Here is a 21576-nt window from a genome sequence, read left to right as displayed (position 1 = left end):
TAGCAGAATATCTCAGCATTCACTGATGGTCCAGGACGCTCTCACTCATCATTATATGTCTGGTGTAAAACACAACCGCTCTCATGTTTTACCACAGGACAGCAAATATGAGTAAACTCTGTCAGATCTGCAGGACTGTGATATGAAGAGTGTGTGAAGTAACATATTTTAGCAACAGTGTGAAAGTGAATCGCACATAACAGACACAATACTGGTATAAACATCAATATCTATTGGTGCAACACGGGTCACATGACTAAACTTACATCACCGTTTTTAAATACCTCCGTTTTCACATTTATCCACTTTGGAGAGCGTTTTCAAAAAGCTTCGTTTTCATTTATAAAAACGGCGTCTCAGTGTGAGCGGAAGGACAAAACCGAGAGAAAGATGTGTTTTCAAACGAAACCGTATTAGCATGGACTTTGCCTAAGTCTAAGGGCTCTATCATACACCCGGCGCGACACAAGTGTGTTTTGCTAGTTTCAGCCTGACGCGGTTATCATTTTCACGTCCTGCGCCACGTTGTTTAAATAGCTCATTTGTGCGCCCATGGGTGTGCTGGTCTGAGAACGAGTGTGTGTTCAGGAGCATTGTTGGAGCGTTGCTATTTTGAGGAACTGAAATAGACTTTTTTTTGTTATTTAAAAAGCTTGTTAGTAATATGAGCCAATAGGCGGGTGCACAACGTGCGTTCTGCTTATTACACACACAGGGAAGCGCAGCAGCACACAAACATGCCAATATATAAAAAAATAAAAGGATTACAATGTAAAAGATTAATATTGTGTACATAAAGATATGGTGGAATCCGGCTTGTCCTGTAGATGATATTTAATCTCGCGCACGAGTAGATCCATTTCTTCGCTAGAGCGTTCAGTTTTTCCAATAGCGAATCCGTCATGGCGCGAGTGTAACTGGCTTTTAAGGGGAATGGGAGATGAGACTCTGATTGGTTTATTTCACATTACGCCCAAAACACACCCATTACTCATTAAGAGAATAGAGACGACCCTTTTAGACCATGCGCCGGGAGCGCCGACCATTTTTCCCATCTTTAAAATAGTAGAAGTGGATTTAGTTAGCTATTAGTGCACTTGTGCTTTAGATCATGAGTTTAGATTGTTAAAATAGGACCCTAGATGGGAAGATTGGGAAATTAGTTACCCATTTCTCCGAACACCCATTCCTTGTACATGCAGTTGACGAAGAAGATCGGCGACTGAGTGATGGCCATGAGAAAGTCACTCACTGCTAGATTCATGATGAAGTAGTTTGGAGGCGTCCGCAGCTTTTTGTTACTGAAACACAAAACACCTTTTTACAATTTGTTACAATCCCAGTTTCAAAAGCATGTTATGGCCATTAGTAAACTGACTGACTGTGTCCAACCAAACACATGCTTCACCTCAAACACTTTTAAACCTTTAATGCACAGAATTTCAGACTTTTACAGTTTTAAAGATGGACACATATCTCTATATACAGTATATGCATTTTTCATGATGCGTTGTCAAACAAGCTCGTCCTTAACCCTGTAAAGCCTGACATGAAGTACTCAAAATGCAATTGTTTGAAATGCAAAAGTTTATTGAACCTTTAGACACAATAATAAAAAAAAAGGCTCATATTAGTATAATATAGTGAGAATATGGAGGAAAAAAACTGCTCAATTTATACCCAAACTGAGCAATAATATGGCCAAAAAGTAAGTTGCTCTGCAACTAAGTGGCTTCCGTTCAGTAAGTGTTCATACTGAAATATTACTAACAATATAAAAGTTATTCTTACGTTTTTTAAAATAAAAATCTGTAAAGATTTCACAGCTCAAAAGATGAGCTGAAGGTGGACGTTTTACAATTATGCTAAAAGGCCTTTTACTAAAAAGTCTAAACTATCAATCAGAAAACAAAAGTACTGTAGAAGATTGTGTGCGACAGGTTTATCAGCAAAGTTTTGATTATGTTGAGGAAGTTTGCGTATCAGATATAATACAGCAGCTTTATAGTGTTAAAGTCCCCTTGTAGTCAATATTATCCCTTAAAACTCATCTTTGATGAATGTAACTCGACACCCTCGCCTCATTTAGTATACGCGGCTCTATGAATATGCAAATGAGCCCCGCCTCCACTCACTCACTCAGCTCAGAGATCCACTGGTTGACGATCACACGTTGATCTGATTGGTTACAAGGTAGTTTGTGACGTCAGAAACACCAGCGATTTCAAAGCGTGTGTTTGAGACTGTCTTTGGTTCACTGCAGTTTTAAGGAGAAAATACTCAGCAATGCTGTCGACTTATGAACTTACACATGGTTTGACTTAAAGCACATTAAAAACACCACATAGACACATAAACTACATTAAAAGCTGGATTTACACCACAGGGAGGACTTGGTAAAACAGAGAGAGAAACTTCTACACTTCTGGTTCATTAAAGGTTCATTGATTCAACACATGGAGTTCAATCATTGTGATTGCACGTCATCTCATTATTCATAGTCACAAATGCACACAATTTCCTCTGATTGAAAGTGGCCCGGCATCACCTACTGAACCATCAGGCATTAGTGGCCCGTACATCAGCTCTTCACAGGATCAACACTACCTTTCCTAGAAAAGCTCTCAGCCGACAGACGACACTTCAGTTTGAAGCATTCTCGGTCAGGGAGAAAATCCACACGTATGATGACAGTCTGTTGTCGACGCGTGATTAACAGCATTCATGTTCAGTTATTAGGTAACACTGGAAATAATCCGTGAGGAATGTGGATTGTGCTTTTGTTTAGCATGAATGATGCATGAAGCGAGTTACCTTTAACATAAAAAATACACTCTCTTTTAAAACTGACTCTATTTACTTTCTTAACACATATTCCGGTCATCGATCCAATTGTGTAAATCCAGCTTTTAATGTAGTTTATGTGTCTATGTGGTGTTTTTAATATGCTTTAAGACAAACCATGTGTAAGTTCATAAGTCGACAGCATTGCTGAGTATTTTCTCCTTAAAACTGCAGTGAACCAAAGACAGTCTCAAACACACGCTTTGAAATCGCTGGTGTTTCTGACGTCACAAACTACCTTGTAACCAATCAGATCAACGTGTGATCGTCAACCAGTGGATCTCTGAGCTGAGTGAGTGAGTGGAGGCGGGGTGAATTTGCATATTCATAGAACCGCACATACTAAATGAGGCGAGGGTGTCGAGTTACATTCAAGATGTTTTTTTTCACTGCAAAAAATTTTTTTCGTAAAGTCATTTTTCTTCTCCAGCAAATGAATCTTGATTCAGGATTTATACTGGAAAACCAGACAAAAATAACAATTTTGCAGTGTTCATTTTTAGTTCATGTAAATGATTTGTTGAATTTAATAAAAAAATGTATGTTAAGTGGTTGCACACAATTGATTTTAGCTACATTTAAACAAATGCATTAAGTTGAACTTAATCAATTTTAGTTCAACTTAATGCATTTGTTTAAATGTAGCTAAAATCAATTGTGTGCAACCACTTACCATAAAAATGTTTATTAAATTCAACGAATAATTTTTTTCAGTGTAGTTAACTAATGAAACCTTACTGTAAAGTGTTTCCAAAATGCATTTATAGAATATGCATGAACATATGTAAACTTTATAAGCTTGTTAAGCACATTTAGTAAATTCGGTCCCCCACTGACCGCTGGAATAAATGAGAAAGTGCTGTAGTGAGGTTGGACATTGATTCCTGTCACGTTTAGTGGGTCTGGTAAGTTAAACATGGCTTTGGTTCTGTCTCCTGTCAGTGATCATTGAGAAACCGATGGCTTGTTTTCCACTTCCACGCCATCATGTGCCGCTTCACCCCTAAACTCCTACAGGCCTCATGTGCATCTGATTAATTACGGTTCAGAAACATTTAGCTTTATTTACTGTCAGTGTGCAACATGTTATATAATTGCTAAATATTATATACGTGCCACATATTATATAATATTTTTATGCAATCACATTGTTAGCGGACCATTGCAAACAGCAGCTTCTAGAAGACAAGATTTGTCCCCTTTTTTTGTCTTTCTATCTTTGTGTGTGTGTGTGTGTGTGTGTGTGTGTGTGTGTGTGTCGGGGGTTCTTTCCTTTGTATTCATTACTGTCATGTTGTTATATTATGTTTTGTGCATAAAAAAGGACAAGTTTAAAATAAACAGTAACATAAGGTCTCATTTGTTAGCTTTATTTCATGTATTATCTCACATAAACTAAGAAATACTTTTTAAAGCATTTATTCAAGACACCCCAGGTGAACGGGCAACACAAATTTAACTAATATATATCACCATGATCACATTAAGAATTGAAAAAAAATGTGTACGTTTTTTAAATGCTATGTTTAAATATGCAAATGAAGCATCATATACACTAATTTGCATACATTTCCAGAAAATAGATCTCAACATTGGATGAAGCCAGGTTCAAAATTCTTGTTTCATTTTGTTGACATATTAGAGTTAAAGTTTTTTACTGAAGGCATTTTGAATATCTCTATTTATCACTACAAAAATCAGAAAAATACTGTCAACAGACAGAAAAAAAATACATTTTCATCATGTTTTGGGGAACAAAATGTTATAAATCAGACAAATGATATATGAACAAACCCCTCAGTAAAAACCTTCAGAATATAGATATGAATAAATCTGTAAATTTTGGTGTATGTAAGTGATACTGAAGTGGAGAAAAAACTCTTTAAAGATATGAATTCTCATTGAGAGTCGCAAATAGATTAAATTAAATAAATACTTAAAAGTTATTTAGGATGTTTTCTTCCACTAGTCTGAAATAACACAAAACCAAGAAGCCCATGTCGTGCCTTAAGAGAAATACAGGTCAGTTTGTTCATGTTAGTTAATGTTAACATTTTAACTCAAAACTCAAAAACATATTAGTAAATGTTTAAAATTAACATTACCTAAAAGTAATAAAAACTGTAGTCTTTATTAATTGTACGTTCATGTTAACTCATTAAGTTAACTAATGAAACCTTAATGTAAAGTGTTAACAATAAATAAGTAAACCTTGGGGAAAAAAACTTTAAGGGATAAATCAAGTATTTTAAGCCAAAATATCAAATGTATAATAAAAAAAAAAATCAAATATCAAAATATAAATGTTCTTATAAAACATTCTTCTCTATCAAAAATAATTTTTTTTTCCACAGGTTTCACAGACTCAGACCTTTAGTGCTCATAAGAGTGTGTTTTGTCTTGAGAGATGTAATCTATAAGAAAGCATCGTGGGACTGAAGAGAGCGAGAGTGAGAGATGAACAGAAGTGTGTCAGTAGAGGACTTTGGCTGAATGCATTAGATATCATCCAAGACAGAGAAACTCACTGACACTACTTCACAACTACAGTCAGTAAGTGCTGAAAACACACACTTACAACATGATCCTCCACAATATCTGTCTCCAGTCACACTGCAGATATCATATCTGATACATCACACCTTTATGGCTCATTTAGTATGAAATAGTGAGAATATGGAGGAAAAAACAGCTACGTTTTATTCAGAGACTCAAACTGAGCAAAAATATGCAATTTTGTGCAGATTCTGATATTTATATGGATAAAAAGGGATACAATTCTGATGCTTGTAATGTAAATCACTGAGAGCTTTATAACAGTATAGCAGATAATGCATCTAAATATTAATATCTGCACAATAATATGTCTTAAGATTATATTCAAATGCTTAGTATTATGATCAAAGCGCTGTAGTTTTAAAACATATAATGCAATGCAATGATGATTGAGAGATGAACAAATACATTTTCCTCAAAAGCCTGATGATTGTAATTGATACTCGTGATTTCTCGAACTGATGTCTGGATAATCAAGTAAACCGAAGATGCTTCTTGAAGTGTTCATCTTGACATATTACTAACAATATCAAAGTTTATTCTTAGATTTACTTGATAAAATCAGTGCAGATTTGACAGCAGAAAGACACGTGAAGCTCGAGCTGAAGAAGGACGTTTGTACGATTATAATAAAGGACTTTTACTTGATAAAAGAGTCTAAATGATCTTCTAAACGATCAATCAGACGACAGAAGGACAGTAAGAGATCGAGTGCCACAACTTGTTCAGTTTTGATCATTTAGAGGACATTTAAAGGAGTTTTAAATGGTTCAATACAGTGTCACTCCTCTTTTTAATCTTGTTTAATCTCATCCCCTTTCCATAACCACTAGTTTCAATACGCTACTAACTCACTCAACCAGGCCCCGCCCCTTTATTCTGCGTATTAATTATTTAAATGAGGAATATTGTGACGTGTTTGTTCCCGGAAGAAACTCAAGACTACAATGGAGGCGTTTCAGGGAGTTCAGAAACACTGACACTAGGCGCGTTTCCATTACAGATTTGCACAAAACTTTTGCGTTTTTTTCTAAATATCGACAAAAAACTATTGCGAAATGACGGCGTTTCCATTAACCGATGTTATGCGACTAAAACTTCATTTTTTCCTCTCGCGATCAGTAAAATCATTCCAAAAACCATGGCAACGGATGTTGGTAGGATTATGTACTATATCTCAGCCACTGCACTGGCCATTATTATTAATGGAAGGAGACGTATATGTGTTTTCCAATCATTAATGGTAATGGAACGACTCTTATACTTGTGAGCGGCACATATGAGGAGTTTCTGGGTGTTTCTCCCTCATTTCTGCTTCGAGGTCTTGATTGTGGCATTTCTTTGAGGTTTAGAATCCAGTATTCCTGTCATTCTTTTGTCTTTTATGAATTTAATAAAGAACTCGGTCTCGTATTCTGTCCAATCACACCGCCTCATCTACGTCAGGTGACCTGGAAATGTGCAAAAACTGTTTCCATTGCAGTTTTGTGAAATATTTCTTTTTCGAATTGCCAGAAAAACCTCCTCATGCGAGCGGAGAAACTTTTTAGCGATAAATGTGAGTTTTTGTGAAATTTACGTGTTTCCATCGGGCGTATTTTCAATTCGCAATTTCAATTTGCGCAATTTGAAGGGTAATGGAAACGCGGCTAGTGAGAGAATAACTACATCAGCAACATTACACTAAAGCAAGTGTCCTCTTTAACATGTTCACTTTCATATTTAAAATGTGGTTTCACTCCCAAAACATGGCAGTGTGTGTGAAGAAGTGTGTGTGAAGAAGCTGCAGTGTGTCCGCTGTCATCATCTATTACTGATGGCAAAATGTCCCTTTCAGCAAAGACTAAAATAAATCTGTCAGTATGAAACCACGTCAAGACTGGTAGACTTCAACAGTACAAGTAAAACAAATGACACAAAATCAGCAGTGACGCATCATTTAAGAGTTATTAAGAGAAAGAAGAACAAACATTTCACATTAAAGAGATGAAAACTCACAGAAAAGAAGAATCACAAAATCTTCTATGCGATTAAATAGAGAATAAATGGAGATTTCTGCTTCAGGTCTCCTGAGAAAACAACCCCGGTTCTCTAACACACGTCCCAGAAGAGATCTTAACTATCTCTGAAACTATTCACTGAGATATCAAAGTAATCAACAGTCAGAGAACTCAATATGAATCAATCAAATCATTTTTTAATAAAAAAAATAAAAATTATTTGTTATGCCCAACAAGGCTGCATTTTTTTTAAATACAGTAAAAATTGTGAAATATTATTATGATTTATAATAACTGTTTTCTATGTGAATATCTAGTAAAGTGTAATTTATTCCTGTGATCAAAGCTGAATTTTCAGCATCATTACTCCAGTCTTCAGTGTCACATGATCCTTCAGAAATCACTCTAATATGATGATTTGATGATCAAGAAACATTTATGATTATTATCAGTGTTGAAAACAGCTTCATATTTTTGTGGAAACCGTAATAAACCATTGAAAAGTTTAAGTAAGATGAAAAAAAAAAAAACTTATTCAGCAAGGACACATTAAGTAGATCAATAGTGACAGTAAAAAGATTCTATTTCAAATAAATGTTGTTCTTTTGAACTTTCTATTAATCAAAGAATCCAGAAAAAATTTAGCAGTTTCACAAAAATATAAAGCAACTGTTTCCAACACTGATAATAACATCAAATCCTCATATTAGAATGATTTGTGAAGGATCATGTGACACTGAAGACTGGAGTAATGATGCTGAAAATTCAGCTTTGATCACAGGAATAAATTACACTTTACTAGATATTCACATAGAAAACATCTGATTTAAATGGGAATATTTTTTCACAATTTTTACTGTATTTTTGATCAAATAAATGATCTTTTGATCAAAAGACACTCTTTCAAAAACATAAAAAATCTTAATTATTCCAACATTTTGACAGCTACTCTATTCTCTCAGTGTATGTAAACTATATGATAGTTTTAGGAGAAACATCTGAGGCCAGGTTAATACTGCAATGACATATAATTAAAAACTCATTAGTTTCCTAAGCTATAAAAGAGCAAACTCTGGGAACTCGTGCTTAAATTCTCAACTACACACTTTCATTGTCAAAAGTTAGTTTGCCAAAGCCTTATAAGAATACATGATAACACTTTACAATAAGGTTCATTAGTTAACATGAACTAAGAATGAACAATACTTCTACAGCATTTATTAATCTTAGCTAATATTAATTTCAACATAAACTAATACATTATTAAAATCAAAGGTTGTATTAGTTAACATTAGTTAATGCACTGTGAACTAACATGAACAGCTGTATTTTTGACAAAGATTAATAAATACTGTAACAAATATTGCTCGTTGTTAGTTCATGTTAGTTTACTAATGAACCTTATTGTAACGTGTTACTGAATACATCCAGCTCAGATCTGAACACTGAACATTGCACTGGGAGTATGAGAGCGACAGGCCTACCTAAAGAAGGCGTACATGACCAGCATGTTCCCGATCACTCCCACGGCCCCGATGATCGCCACGAAGAACGCCACTATATAGTGTGCATGATCGGGAACGTCCACTTTCCTGAAGAAACCACGATCCATGTTCACCGGCTCCTCCATTCCTGTGACGACGACACAAACGTCACTCCATCAAACCTCAGTAACATCTCAAAGAGTTCATGAAGACACTGTGTGCCAGACAAAGCTTTGGATCTGTAAGACTGTTTATGTTTTTAAAAGAGTCTCTTCTGCTCACCAAGGCTGTGTTTATGAGATCAAAAATACAGTAAAAATAGTGAAATATTATTACAATGTAAATCATCTGTTTTCTATGTGAATATCTAGTAAAGTGTAATTTATTCCTGTGATCAAAGCTGAATTTTCAGCATCATTACTCCAGTCTTCAGTGTCACATGATCCTTCACAAATCACTCTAATATGATGATTTGATGATCAAGAAACATTTATGATTATTATCAGTGTTGAAAACAGTTATTAAAATTAGGACTCTTTCATGAATGGAGAGTTCAAAAGAACAGCATTTATCTTAAATATAAAGCTTTTGTAACATTAAACACTACCGGTCAATAGTTTTGAGTCAGTAAGAATTTTTATTTTATTTTTTGGGGGAATAAAAAAAAAAAAAAACGAATACTTTTATTCATTAAAGATGATTTAAATTCATCAAAAGTGACAGTAAAGACATTTATAATGTTACAAAAGATTCTATCTCAAATAAATGCTGTACTTTTGAACTTTCTATTCATCAAAGAATCCTGAAAAAAAGTGTTTTTTTAACATTGATAATAATGAGAAATGTTTCTTGAGCATCAAATCATCATATTAGAGTGATTTGTGAAGGATCATGTGACACTGAAGACTGGAGTAATGATGCTGAAAATTTTGATCACAGGAATAAATTACATTAAAAAAAATATTAAAATAGAAAACCGTTATTTTAAATTGTCATAATATTCAACAATATTACTGTTTTTTTATTTATAAATGCAGCCTTGGTGAGCAGACGATACTTCTAAAAACATAAAAAATCTTACCGATCCCAAACTTTTGACTGGTAGAGTACGTTCTGGCACGTTCTCCAGGAGAACCTCTTCACGGTGACCTCTCACATGTGCTAGAATGTGAAAAACACATCTTTGCTGATGCAAAAGCTCGGTTTAATGTGGTTATAGCAGTGTTTTTTTGCTTTGAGCCCTTATCTGTTGCACAAGCGTCCAAGAACGGCGGTGCATGTGATGCAAGAGGCTTAAGGGAAATAAGAACATGCTCTGTTTGTGCTCTTGACCTTCCTGTTCTGCGACGCCAAACTGAGATTCGCCTCGAGCTTCAGAAATATGGACAAAGCAATAACACATGCTGCAGATATACTAAAAAAATGACTTCTTTTAAGAACATAGCAAATAGCATTGCTTATGTTGAATGCTTTAGCTTTAGGATGGAGGTTCAACAACACAGAAGTTACAGCTCACCATGAAAACAAAATTTACCTTTTTAAAAAAAATTTTTTATGGAATATTGCAGTGTTTATTATCAATGATTTATCGGTGCACATCGTTACTGTGTTGAATTCATGTTCCTGCTGATCTTGAATCAGAATATCTTCCTCTCGCAGCATCTCTTCTCTTCTCTGATGATGTGGGCGGGGCAACCTGTCACTCACATGAGATCAGCCAATAGCAAACCACAATCATCCAATCAGTTCCTCACAGACACAATCAAGCCCCGCCCACATTTGTTCTTGTTCCAGAAGCGCTTCACTCGGATATACGGAACAATAGGGAAGAGAAGATGAGCGCAACTTCCAGACTTTAAAGTGGAATACTGTTTAAATGGCAACGCAACTTTAATGTGAAAGTTATGAAACTTTCTCGGGACATTGCAATCTTTTTTTAAAGATTTAAAAAATCTTAAGATCTTAGAGTTTGTTTAAGAAAACAGAGATTACTGCAGTACGTTTTATAAGAAAATACTATTTCGGGGTTTTTTTTCTTTTGAATTTCACGGCAAATCATTGTCTAAACGAGTGAGTCATTGAGTAATTCAGTCAAATGATTCGTTCAAAACCGCTGATTCATTCAAGGACACCTGAATGACTATGGCTGCGTTACAGATTACATTCATACTATATAAAACATACTGTTTTAGCGATCACAATAAGCACCGACTCAAGAGAGTGTGTGATTTCAGACGCAGCTCTTCTTTATGAGTGAGTCGATGAGGCATTAATCAAGACAATCAAGATTCACACATCGGTGTCGCTCGAAGACCTGCAATGGCTCTGCTGTGGATTTATTTTACACTATTTTCGTTGGCAAAATTGAGCAAAACAGACAATATTCTGAGTCTAAAATGTAAGTCACCTAATATTAACAACTTATTTATTGAAACACATTTCCAAACGTGCAGATTTTCAGGAAAACAGCACTCTTTCCCGTGTGGTATTGCTTATAGAGCTTGTACAGAGACATTTTTTGCTCTTTTAACGTCGGCGTCCTGCAGTGCTTGGAGATATTGAACATTTCTAACTTTCGCTATATGAACTGAAGCCCTTCAGTGGCTGATAAAGCGTCCCGTGGCTCTGAGTATCGATTAGTTCCCGCTAACGGCTCCTGTCTGAAGGTGTAGAGAACATGTCCTCTGAAAAACCCAGGTGGACGTCTCTGCGTCATCTCATCAAACACACACACACACACACACACACACACACAGATCTGAGGGAAGCTGAGAGACATGCTGTGATCTGAGCATTAGCTTAGCAACATGCTAACACCAAAACCCCACTGATGAAAACGGATAACTCTTTCACCTCACATTAAAATGTGTTGTGCAGGAAAGCTTGATAATTGTAATAATTTAAATTGGGCACAGACAGTGACCCTTACGATTAAAGGAAGTAATTAAACCTGCCAGAGAGAGTGATTAAATGACCCATCTGTGTAGGTGCCATAAGAGGATTTATTTTTATTTATTTATTTAATGTTAATGTGATCAAAAAACATGCAAGTTAAAGGCTCCTGTTCAGTAAAAGCTGCTTCAAACCGCAGATTCGTGGAAAGATGACACTTCACTGTAAACACTTTAAGTTAACAATTATGAAGCTTTCCTGTGGATCAAACAATACAGCGTTGGCGCTTGCAAGTTGCAACGCCAAGGTCATGGGTTCGATTCCCAGGGAAAGCAAGAACTGATAGGAATGTAAAAATGTGTACCTTGAAATGCAATGTAAATCGCTTTGGATAAAAGCGTCTGCTAAATTTTTTTTTTTTTTTAAAGTTGCACTTAAAAATGTCTGAATATCATTTGAATTACCTGCAAGTCAAGTGTCAAGTGTCAACATTTTTGAAAAAGCTGAGCAATTGAGTGCAGATTCAGACACTTCATTCAATGCAATTATGTTTTTAAGTGTGAATGAAATACATGTTAAGTGTCAAACCAAACATCAGTAACCACTCAACGCTCTCAGTCTATGTGAAGTGTTAGGACAGAAACGGGTTGATCACATAAACTCAAAGTATCCAAATGGATTGAAGATGCTCAAAAAGGTCAGACTATGTTAAAATCTGGGAGATAAAAATAATTTTTTCCATCTCACGACATTAAAATAGCAAGCCGAAGACCTCATGCAGACTGGAACAACAAGTGACCGGCGTCACCAGAACAAACACAAACACAGACAGAACATAATCAGCTCACGATGATTTCATTTCTGATTCAATTACAATCGAGTAAAATCATCATATTACTATTTTTGTATTTGATATCTAATCTAAAAGTGGCATTTTCCAAGCGAACAGGGAATGTTTGGCGTCAATGTTCTCTTGAACTTATGAACAAATGTTCATTTAAAGTTGTCTGGTTTTTAATAATGTTCTCAAAATGTTGTTCATAGTTCATATAAAAAAATTCTCAGATGTTCATCTAACGTTATTACTTGTTTCAGAACATTCCGAAACATTTTCCTTGATGTCTATAATGTTTGCATACAAAACATTTTAAACCTTCAGGAACATTCAGAAATAATGTTTTCATAACTTAATGTGAACGTTAGCAAAATGTTCTTAGAGCATAATTTTTGTTAGCTGGGTTAAGCGTTATTTTAGTTTCGTTGAGATACTATTATAGTTTTTAATAATATTTTGATTTTATGTTTATATTTTCCATTTTAATTTCAGTTAAAGTTTGTGATTTTTTAGTAATTTTTATATATATATATTTTTTTATACATTTTTATTTCAGTTTTAGTTATTTTAATACATCAATTTCAACTAAATAAAAATGGGAAATTCTGCCTTTGCAAATATCTGAAATAAAATAAGTTTAAGGTCTGTTTTATATTTTATTTTAGTTTATTTTATTTCAGTTTACGTTTAGTTTATTTAAAGTAGGTATATATATATAGCTGTTTTAACACATAGGACCCTATTTTAACGATCTGAAACGCAAGTATCAAGCACGAAACGCAAGTAACTTTGTGGGCGGATCTCGGGCGCTGTTGCTATTATACCGGCGGGATAAATGACTCTTGCGCCCGACGCAAATCTAAAATGTGTTGGTCTGAAGTCGCTTCATTACTCATAGGTGTGGTTTGGGCGTAACGTGAAATAAACCAATCAGAGCGTCATCTCACATTCCCTTTAAGAGCAGGCGCGCTTGTTCCATGGCGGATTGCTATTATAACGGCGGATTTGCCAGACGCGCGCCAGGAGTGGTTCACAGCCGAGGAGACCGACGTTCTTATCAGGGCCGTAAAACACAGAGAAGTGACATTGGGGATGGAGAAACACACCCAGATTAGCTTCGGTTAAACAGGTGTATAATAATTTGGGTAAATGTGTAAGCTAGATTTATGCCTATTTTTTCACATCTTCATGGACACAACAATGATTTCCCTCATGTGGAATATTTTTCCTTGTAATTATGTATGGTTTGCAAAAATGGGAACTGCTGTGTCTGTGTGTAGATGAGAGAAGAAAAGTGTGTGTGCGTTGTGCACACGCTACATTGGTTATGGCCAAGCATGCGTCCTTAAAATAGCATCTGAATAACGCGGCACTGACTTTAGACGAGGTTTCTCCTGGTCTGTGGAGGAATTGTTTTCTGAAACTGCAAAATAGCACCAGGGAACGTTTGCGCCGGAACACGCCTCCTCTTTTCTCTGAACCGCCCCCGGGAGCGCAAGTTCATTCCCTTTTCATTCAGTGTCTAATATTTTAAAGGCCGATGCAGCACAAGCGAAAATTGTACCGGCACAAAACAGCACAAACGAAGCACAAACGAGCGAGACTATTTTGGGTGAATTTGGAGCATGTGGGGGGGCTGGTGACGTCATCGTCTATAATTCAATTTCTGATATTTTAAAACCCAACGCAGCACAAACGAAAATGTTACCGGCACAAACCAGCACAAACGAAGCACAAACGAATGAGACTATTTTGGGTGAATTTGGAGCATGTGGGGGGGCTGAGTGACCTCAGAATGACCTAAAAATATAATTTTAATATCTAAAAAACCGAAGCAGCACAAACGAAACTTTTTACAGCACAAACCAGCACAAACGGAGCACAAACGTTTGAGCATAGTTTGACGACGTTTTGCGTTGGGTGGGGGGCCAACTTCACGCAGGTAATTTACCGACGTGCGTCTGTGGAGGGAAAAGTCCGCTGTGCGTCGGGTGTGAAATAGGAATGATACATGCGTCGCTGTACAAAGTCAGATGCGCTGGGTGCAAGATAGGGCCCATAAAATGTTAAATAAAGAAATATTATCTACAGAAATTGTTCTTAATTCAAAAGAATAAATGTAGAGGTGAACAAAGACAGACATAAAATAATCACAACAAGCTAACATTTATAATTGCTCAAAATGATGACTAAATGGCTATTTTTGTACTTTATATCTAATATACAGTGGTATTTGTCAACCAAAAATTATTTTTTTAAGTAAAATCTACAAAATGTATTCATCCACATTCAACAGACAGCAGACAGAAAATAATCATAAGATCACAATGATTTCATTTCTGACAGATTTAATTAAAATTGTTCAAAAAGAACACTAAAATCTTTATATGGCTATATTTGTGTACTTTATATCTAATATAAAGTGATGTTTGGTTACCAAAATAATGTTTTAATACATGAAAAAGGTGAATAAAAAATATTATCAACAGAAATTGTTCCTTATTAAACAGAATAAATGTAAAGTGAACAAACACAGACATATAATCACACAATAAGTTTGTGACGACATATTCAACATTTTCAAATTATTCAAAATGATGATTAAAATATAACTTTACATCTAATATAATGCCCATGAACAAACAAAATGTTAAATTAAATCTACAGAACGTATTTCAATAGTCCGAGAGAATGAATGTGAAGAGTTTACCTGCTGTTCTGTGTCTGTGTGTGTGAGCCGGTGGCGTTTGCAGGGAAATCTGTTGACATGAGCGCAGTGGTATGTGTGTGTGTGTGTGTGTGTGTGTGTGTGTGTTTATCAGTATACTTACAGCTGGGTTTAAATGTGAGCGGCTCCGGCTCTGCTCTAATCCAACAGTGACGAGCTTCACTTACTACTGTACACTTACAGTCAGCACCATTCAGCACACTGAGTCTCTCTCTCACACACACACACACACACACACACACACACACACACACACACACACACACACACACACACACACACACATCGACTCAACTGTAGGCTGATGCACACGCTCCATTGATTTTCTATACACTTCTGTCACTTTCAATTGCCCACAGTTTGTTCATCCTGACTGATAAGATGACTGTAATGTCAGTGCATGTTTAATGCAGATGTCAATGGAGGATATATATATATATATATACAGTCAAACCAACAATTATTCAGACGCCTTCAATATTTATCACATTATCACAGTTTATTCGCTATAGTTTAGAAAATGGGAATAAAATATGAGCAGAACTCAGTTGATATTTGACTGGTTTTGTCCGTCCTTCTGTTAGACTGTCTCACACATGAATTATGTTGAATATCTGTCAGCTGTTAAATTTAACTACACAATTAGATAATACCAGTTTAGCTCAACCAATCACCAAGCAATGCTTCATTTTGTTCAGTCTGTGTGTAAAAAGAGCATTAGCAATTAAAGACAAAACACTTCAGCAAAACATGATCAGGTCAAAGTGTCCCAATAATTTTTGGTCCCAAATGATTATAAATGTTACTGGTAGTCACTGTATGAAGAATATTTGGGTATAATATTTCACAGTTTACTTTATTTTGCTATCCTCACTTACATAAATGAACTATAGTGTCCTAAACACACTAGTGAAAAAAATCTAAAAAATTATATCTGGTGTCTGAATAATGTTTGGTTTGACTGTATATATATATATATATATATATATATATATATATATATATATATATATATATATAAGAACGCATATGCAAATCCGACCATAAACCTCTTATTTACCAAAGCTGCACAACACTTTTAGAGAGCTCGCTGTATTACGCAAGAAATGATATGGTCTGACAAACACTGAGATGTTACAGAGACACGTCATCACATGCAGAACAACAGCGTATGGAAAAATGGTAACACTTTTCAATAAGGTTTCATTTGTTAACATGAATTAACGATGAACAATAGAGCATATATTAATATCAGTTCATGTTAAAGTGCCCCAGTATTTTAAAGGCTCCTAATGTTGATTTGGAGTCTCCTACAACAGGTTCACATGCATCAAACGTAAAAAAAGAAAGAAAAAACTTTAATTTTCTCACAATATAGCCTACATTTTTCAATGATTCTCAATCGACTCCTCTGATGAATCAATCTCTCTAAATCCCTCCTCTCCGAGAGATACTCTGCTCTGATTGGCCAGACGGCTCAGTCTGTTGTGATTGGTCTATCAGTAAGACAGTAATAACGCGAGTTTGCCGGAAACTTACACGAAACATATTTTGAACACCCGGTAGAAAATATATACATCAGTAATTATTCATACTTACAGGTTGTGATTCTGAGGAGCAAGTTAGTCCAGATAAACTGGGTACCGACCCATCTTTCAAGAGCAAGCGTTTAGCGAAGCCTGCGTTTAGTGAATCCCACGTTTAGCGAATCCCACGTTTAGCGAAGCCCGCGTTTAGCGAATCCCGCGTTTAGCGAAGCCCGCGTTTAGCGAAGCCCGCGTTTAGCGAAGCCCGCGTTTAGCGAAGCCCGCGTTTAGCGAAGCCCGCGTTTAGCGAATCCCACGTTTAGCGAAGCCCGCGTTTAGCGAAGCCCGCGTTTAGCGAATCCCACGTTTAGCGAATCCCACGTTTAGCGAATCCCACGTTTAGCGAAGCCCGCATTTAGCGAATCCCACGTTTAGCGAATCCCGCGTTTAGCAAAGCCCGCGTTTAGCGAATCCCGCGTTTAGCGAAGCCCGCGTTTAGCGAATCCCACGTTTAGCGAATCCCACGTTTAGCGAATCCCACGTTTAGCGAATCCCACATTTAGCGAAGCCCGCATTTAGCGAATCCCACGTTTAGCGAATCCCACGTTTAGCGAAGCCCGCGTTTAGCGAATCCCACGTTTAGCGAAGCCCGCGAAAGAAAAGATTCTTTCTTTTGCGAGACAAAACCTTTAGGCCTATTTATCGTGCACTGTCGACTTTACAACTTTGCAGAACGTTTACATTCACGAACAGCTATATTACACACTGCATGAATGTGAATATTCGGAAAAAAACATAATAGGGGCGCTTTAATTTTACCATTTACTAATGTTTTTTTGGGGGTTTAATATTAAAAGTTGCATTGTGAATTAACATGCATAAAGGTTAATATATGCTGTATTGATATATTGCTCATTGTTAGTTCATATTAGTTTAGAGAGGACCTATTATGCTTCTTTCCATCTCTCTTCAGTGTGTAATGTTGCTGTTTGATCACCATCATTGATCATATCAGTGTCAGTGTTTCTGAACTCCCTGAAACGCCTCCATTGTAGTCTTGAGTTTCTTCCGGGAACGAACACGTCACAATATTCCTCATTATAATAATTAATGCGCAGAATAAAGTGGCGGGGCCTGGTTGAGTTAGTTAGTAGTGTGTTAAACTGGCGGTTATGGTAAAGGACGGGACATTTCCCAAACACACTCAACCAATCACAACACACTGCTCCAGCCGACCAATCAGAGCACAGTGTGCTTTTCAGAAGGAGGGGCTTCATAGAGACAGGAACTAAACAGAGCGTTACTGACAGACTGGGAAGAGAGGAGCCGCAACAATGGAGAATATGAGGAGAATAATCAACATTCAAGCAGGAAAACCTGTTCTAGTAGAGCCTGAAAACATCAAGAGTTTGTAAGTTGGCACAATATGGGCTCTTTAACTAATGTTAACAAATGAGACCATTTTCTGAAGTGTTACCAGAAAAAACTAATTTTCTTTGTGGAAGAACTTCAGTTTACAACTAAAATTCCTAGATAAACTCAGTAAATAGAGCTCAAAGTCTAAGGGTCATGAAGGAGTCCCATCGGTAAACTCTCGCTGGGCCAGGATGAAACTGGACAGCACTGTTGGGAGCTTCAAGCTTTTAAAATAAGCATCCATGTGTGAAGAGACTCCGTAGAGACAAACGCCTGCACAGATAAAAGCTTACCGACACCAATCGGATCACGCATCAGAGTCGAACACTACCTGGCGCTCTTTCACCCTTCCATCGGCTTCGCTTTAACCCACTAATAGTAGTAGCAAAGCGGTGGAGACTGATGTGCCTGAGAGCATGAGGAAATGCTGAAACATCACAGGCTCTTTACCTTGAAGGAATCAAACCATTTGTCACGTTTCTAAAGAATAACAGCACTAAACAACAGAACTACACCACTGTAGACAATATCAGTTGATATCTAGTGTCTCCACTAAATTGTGACAGTTTGGGGTTTGATCATGTAAATAAATCTATATTTCATCCCAATTCATTTCTAAGCACTCTCAATGGGCCACTCCTGAATTACTTTAAAGTGTATAGTCAATGTTTAAATTGACTATAAACATTTATAGTCAATGGGCCCTATTTTAACGATCTGAAACGCAAGTATCAAACGCGAAACGCAAGTAACTTAGTGGGCTGATCTCGACGCAAATCTAAAATGTGTTGGTCTGAAGTCGCTTCATTACTCATAGGTGTGGTTTGGGCGCAACGTGAAATAAACCAATCAGAGCGACATCTCACATTCCCTTTAAGAGCAGGCGCGCTTGTTCCATGGCGGATTGCTATTATAACGGCAGATAATAATTTGGGTAAATGTGTAAGCTAGATTTATGCTTATTTTTTCCACATCTTCATGGATACCACAATGATTTCCCTCGTGTGGAATATGTTTCCCTGTAATTATGTATGGTTTGCAAAAATGGGAACTGCTGCGTCTGTGTGTAGATGAGAGAAGCAAAGTGTGTGTGCACACGCTACATTATGGCCAAGCATGCGCCCTTAAAATTGCGTCGGGTGCAAAATAGGAATGATACATGCGTCGGTGTACAAAGTCAATTGCGCTGGGTGCAAGATAGGACCCAATAATTGTATCCCTTAAAACTCATATTTGATCACCAAAATAAAATATTTAAACGTTTTTCTATGAATATGCAAATGAGCCCCGCCTCCACTCACTCACTCAGCTCAGAGATCCACTGGTTGACGATCACACGTTGATCTGATTGGTTACAAGGTAGTTTGTGACGTCAGAAACACCAGCGATTTCAAAGCGTGTGTTTGAGACTGTCTTTGGTTCACTGCAGTTTTAAGGAGGAAATACTCAGCAATGGTGTCGACTTATGAATTTACACATGGTTTGTCTTAAAGCATATTAAAAACACCACATAGACACATAAACAACATTAAAAGCTGGATTTTCACCACAGGGGGGCTTTAACAATTTATGGCCATTATTAAAAGAAATATTCAAGATTGTTGCCCAGAAATCATGTAATTTTTTTGTTTCAGATTTGCAGCTCTATTATGCAACAGAATTTCTTTTAATAATTTGATATAAAAAATGTTGGCCACTACCTGAAGGGTTCTTCACCGCAAAATCGACTTTTAAATAAAACTTGGCTGCCTATACAGTAGAAACGTGAAACTTTGTTTGAAATCACGAGAGAAAGCGGAGAAAATTGCCAAATAGGCAGGAAAACTTCAACTCCCATAATGCACTAGGCATGTTGCCGTCCAAGGCCACTCCCACCAGTCTGCTATAGATACGCTTAGCCAGAGTCAAACACCACCTTGCTCTAGTAGGAAATACTTCTAAGTAAACTTTTAGTCAAAAAACGGTGTCGAAAGCTGTTGCCATAGTGTTTCATCATACCATAAAACTACTCGTACAATCACTGTTCTGTTAACAACCCTCTGATGATCCGACTGTTCGTGGGCCGGGATAATGCGGAAGTACAATCCCTGAAGTTCACAAAATCCCTGGAGATAACATGGTTCATATACATATACTAGTACCAAACTAAGTGGGTTGAAAATCAGCGAAATTACACTTTAACTCAGCTTGACATTGAACACGGGGTACGAGAGAATGCTGAAGTTAAAAAAATACATGAATGTGTCTTCATTCAGCTGTTTTGCTCACTTAAAAAACAAATCCTGACATGTAGTTTAACATTTAAATATGAATCTTGTCGCTGTCTGTGTGGATGTTCTGAGAACACATCATATTACGAGCCAAATAATGAAAATTTTCCCACGAATACCAGCATGTTTCCCTGTCTCAGCCTTTTCAAAAACTCAATGCATTTTATCTTGAAATAAAACAAAATGTCAAATAAATACTGCAAAATTATGATTGTTTTCACTGTTGTACGGTAGGGGGCGCTATGTAGCACAGAATCTCCTGATCAAAACACAGGAGAAGAAGAAGCAGAAACTCGCGATAGAAGCATTGCTGACATGTAAAATATCATCAAACATTAAACAACATATAAATCAAAACTGCCTAATGTTACTGAATGAAATGTTGAACCCATGAATGAGGTGTTGATGGACTCGATCGACTCCATCTGTGTTTTCATCATCGATCTGAAGTCCGAATCCTATCCGGACGAAATCTTTGACAAAAATGAGATTTTCTCAGCTTATTTTTGGCTTTTTTCTGAAACTTACCCATATTGTAAGTTGTTGATAAAAAGTAATGCATGAAGCTAGTAATAATTGTTTTAGTTTGTTTAAAAGCAGTGGCTCTGTTCTTTCTTTTGAGATATTGCATGTTCAGATATTCATACAACAAAATATCCTGGCGGTCCATAAAATTTGTGCGAAAAATGACCAAAAATGCTGGCGCTGGCTGGCAACTTTTAAATTACAATAAAAAAACGCTTGCAGGGAAAGAGATAACATCCAAGGAATCTTTTTATTCCACAAAAGGTTCTTTATAGTGGAAAAAGGTTGTTTAAAATATTAAAATGTTAAGAAAACAATAACTGTTCACTGAAAGGTTCTTTTGTGGAGCCAAAAATGGTTCTTCTATGACATCACTGCGTCACATCACTTTTGGAACCTTTATTTTTAAGAGTCTATCAACATATTGATCAAAACAATCATATTATCCGAGCAACAGAACAGTGATTACAGTAAACTTATTACAGTAAAATAATAAGTGC

General features: G+C 36.5%; 1 protein-coding gene across 2 annotated transcripts in view; it reads right to left on the bottom strand.

Moving 5' to 3' along the window:
* Positions 1–15382, bottom strand: part of opn4xa (opsin 4xa) — a 34579-nt gene extending 19197 nt beyond the window's left edge. Inside the window, exons 1-3 of one of the 2 annotated variants that reach the window (XM_082158672.1) lie at positions 15322–15382; positions 8885–9032; positions 1168–1301 (exon numbers count right to left, since the gene is read on the bottom strand). In XM_082158672.1, the coding sequence (XP_082014798.1) occupies positions 1168–1301; positions 8885–9030 (280 nt within the window). In that variant the 5' untranslated portion in view covers positions 9031–9032; positions 15322–15382. Of the gene's footprint in view, positions 1–1167; positions 1302–8884; positions 9033–9965; positions 10044–15321 lie in introns of those variants that run through there. The other variant, XM_082158671.1, reaches the window with a different exon arrangement.
* Positions 15383–21576: the final 6194 nt, after the last annotated feature.

Source organism: Leuciscus leuciscus, assembly GCF_965113295.1.
Source record: "Leuciscus leuciscus genome assembly, chromosome: 24".
Classification (NCBI taxonomy): domain Eukaryota; kingdom Metazoa; phylum Chordata; class Actinopteri; order Cypriniformes; family Leuciscidae; genus Leuciscus; species Leuciscus leuciscus.
This window is presented reverse-complemented; position numbering and strand designations above follow the sequence as displayed.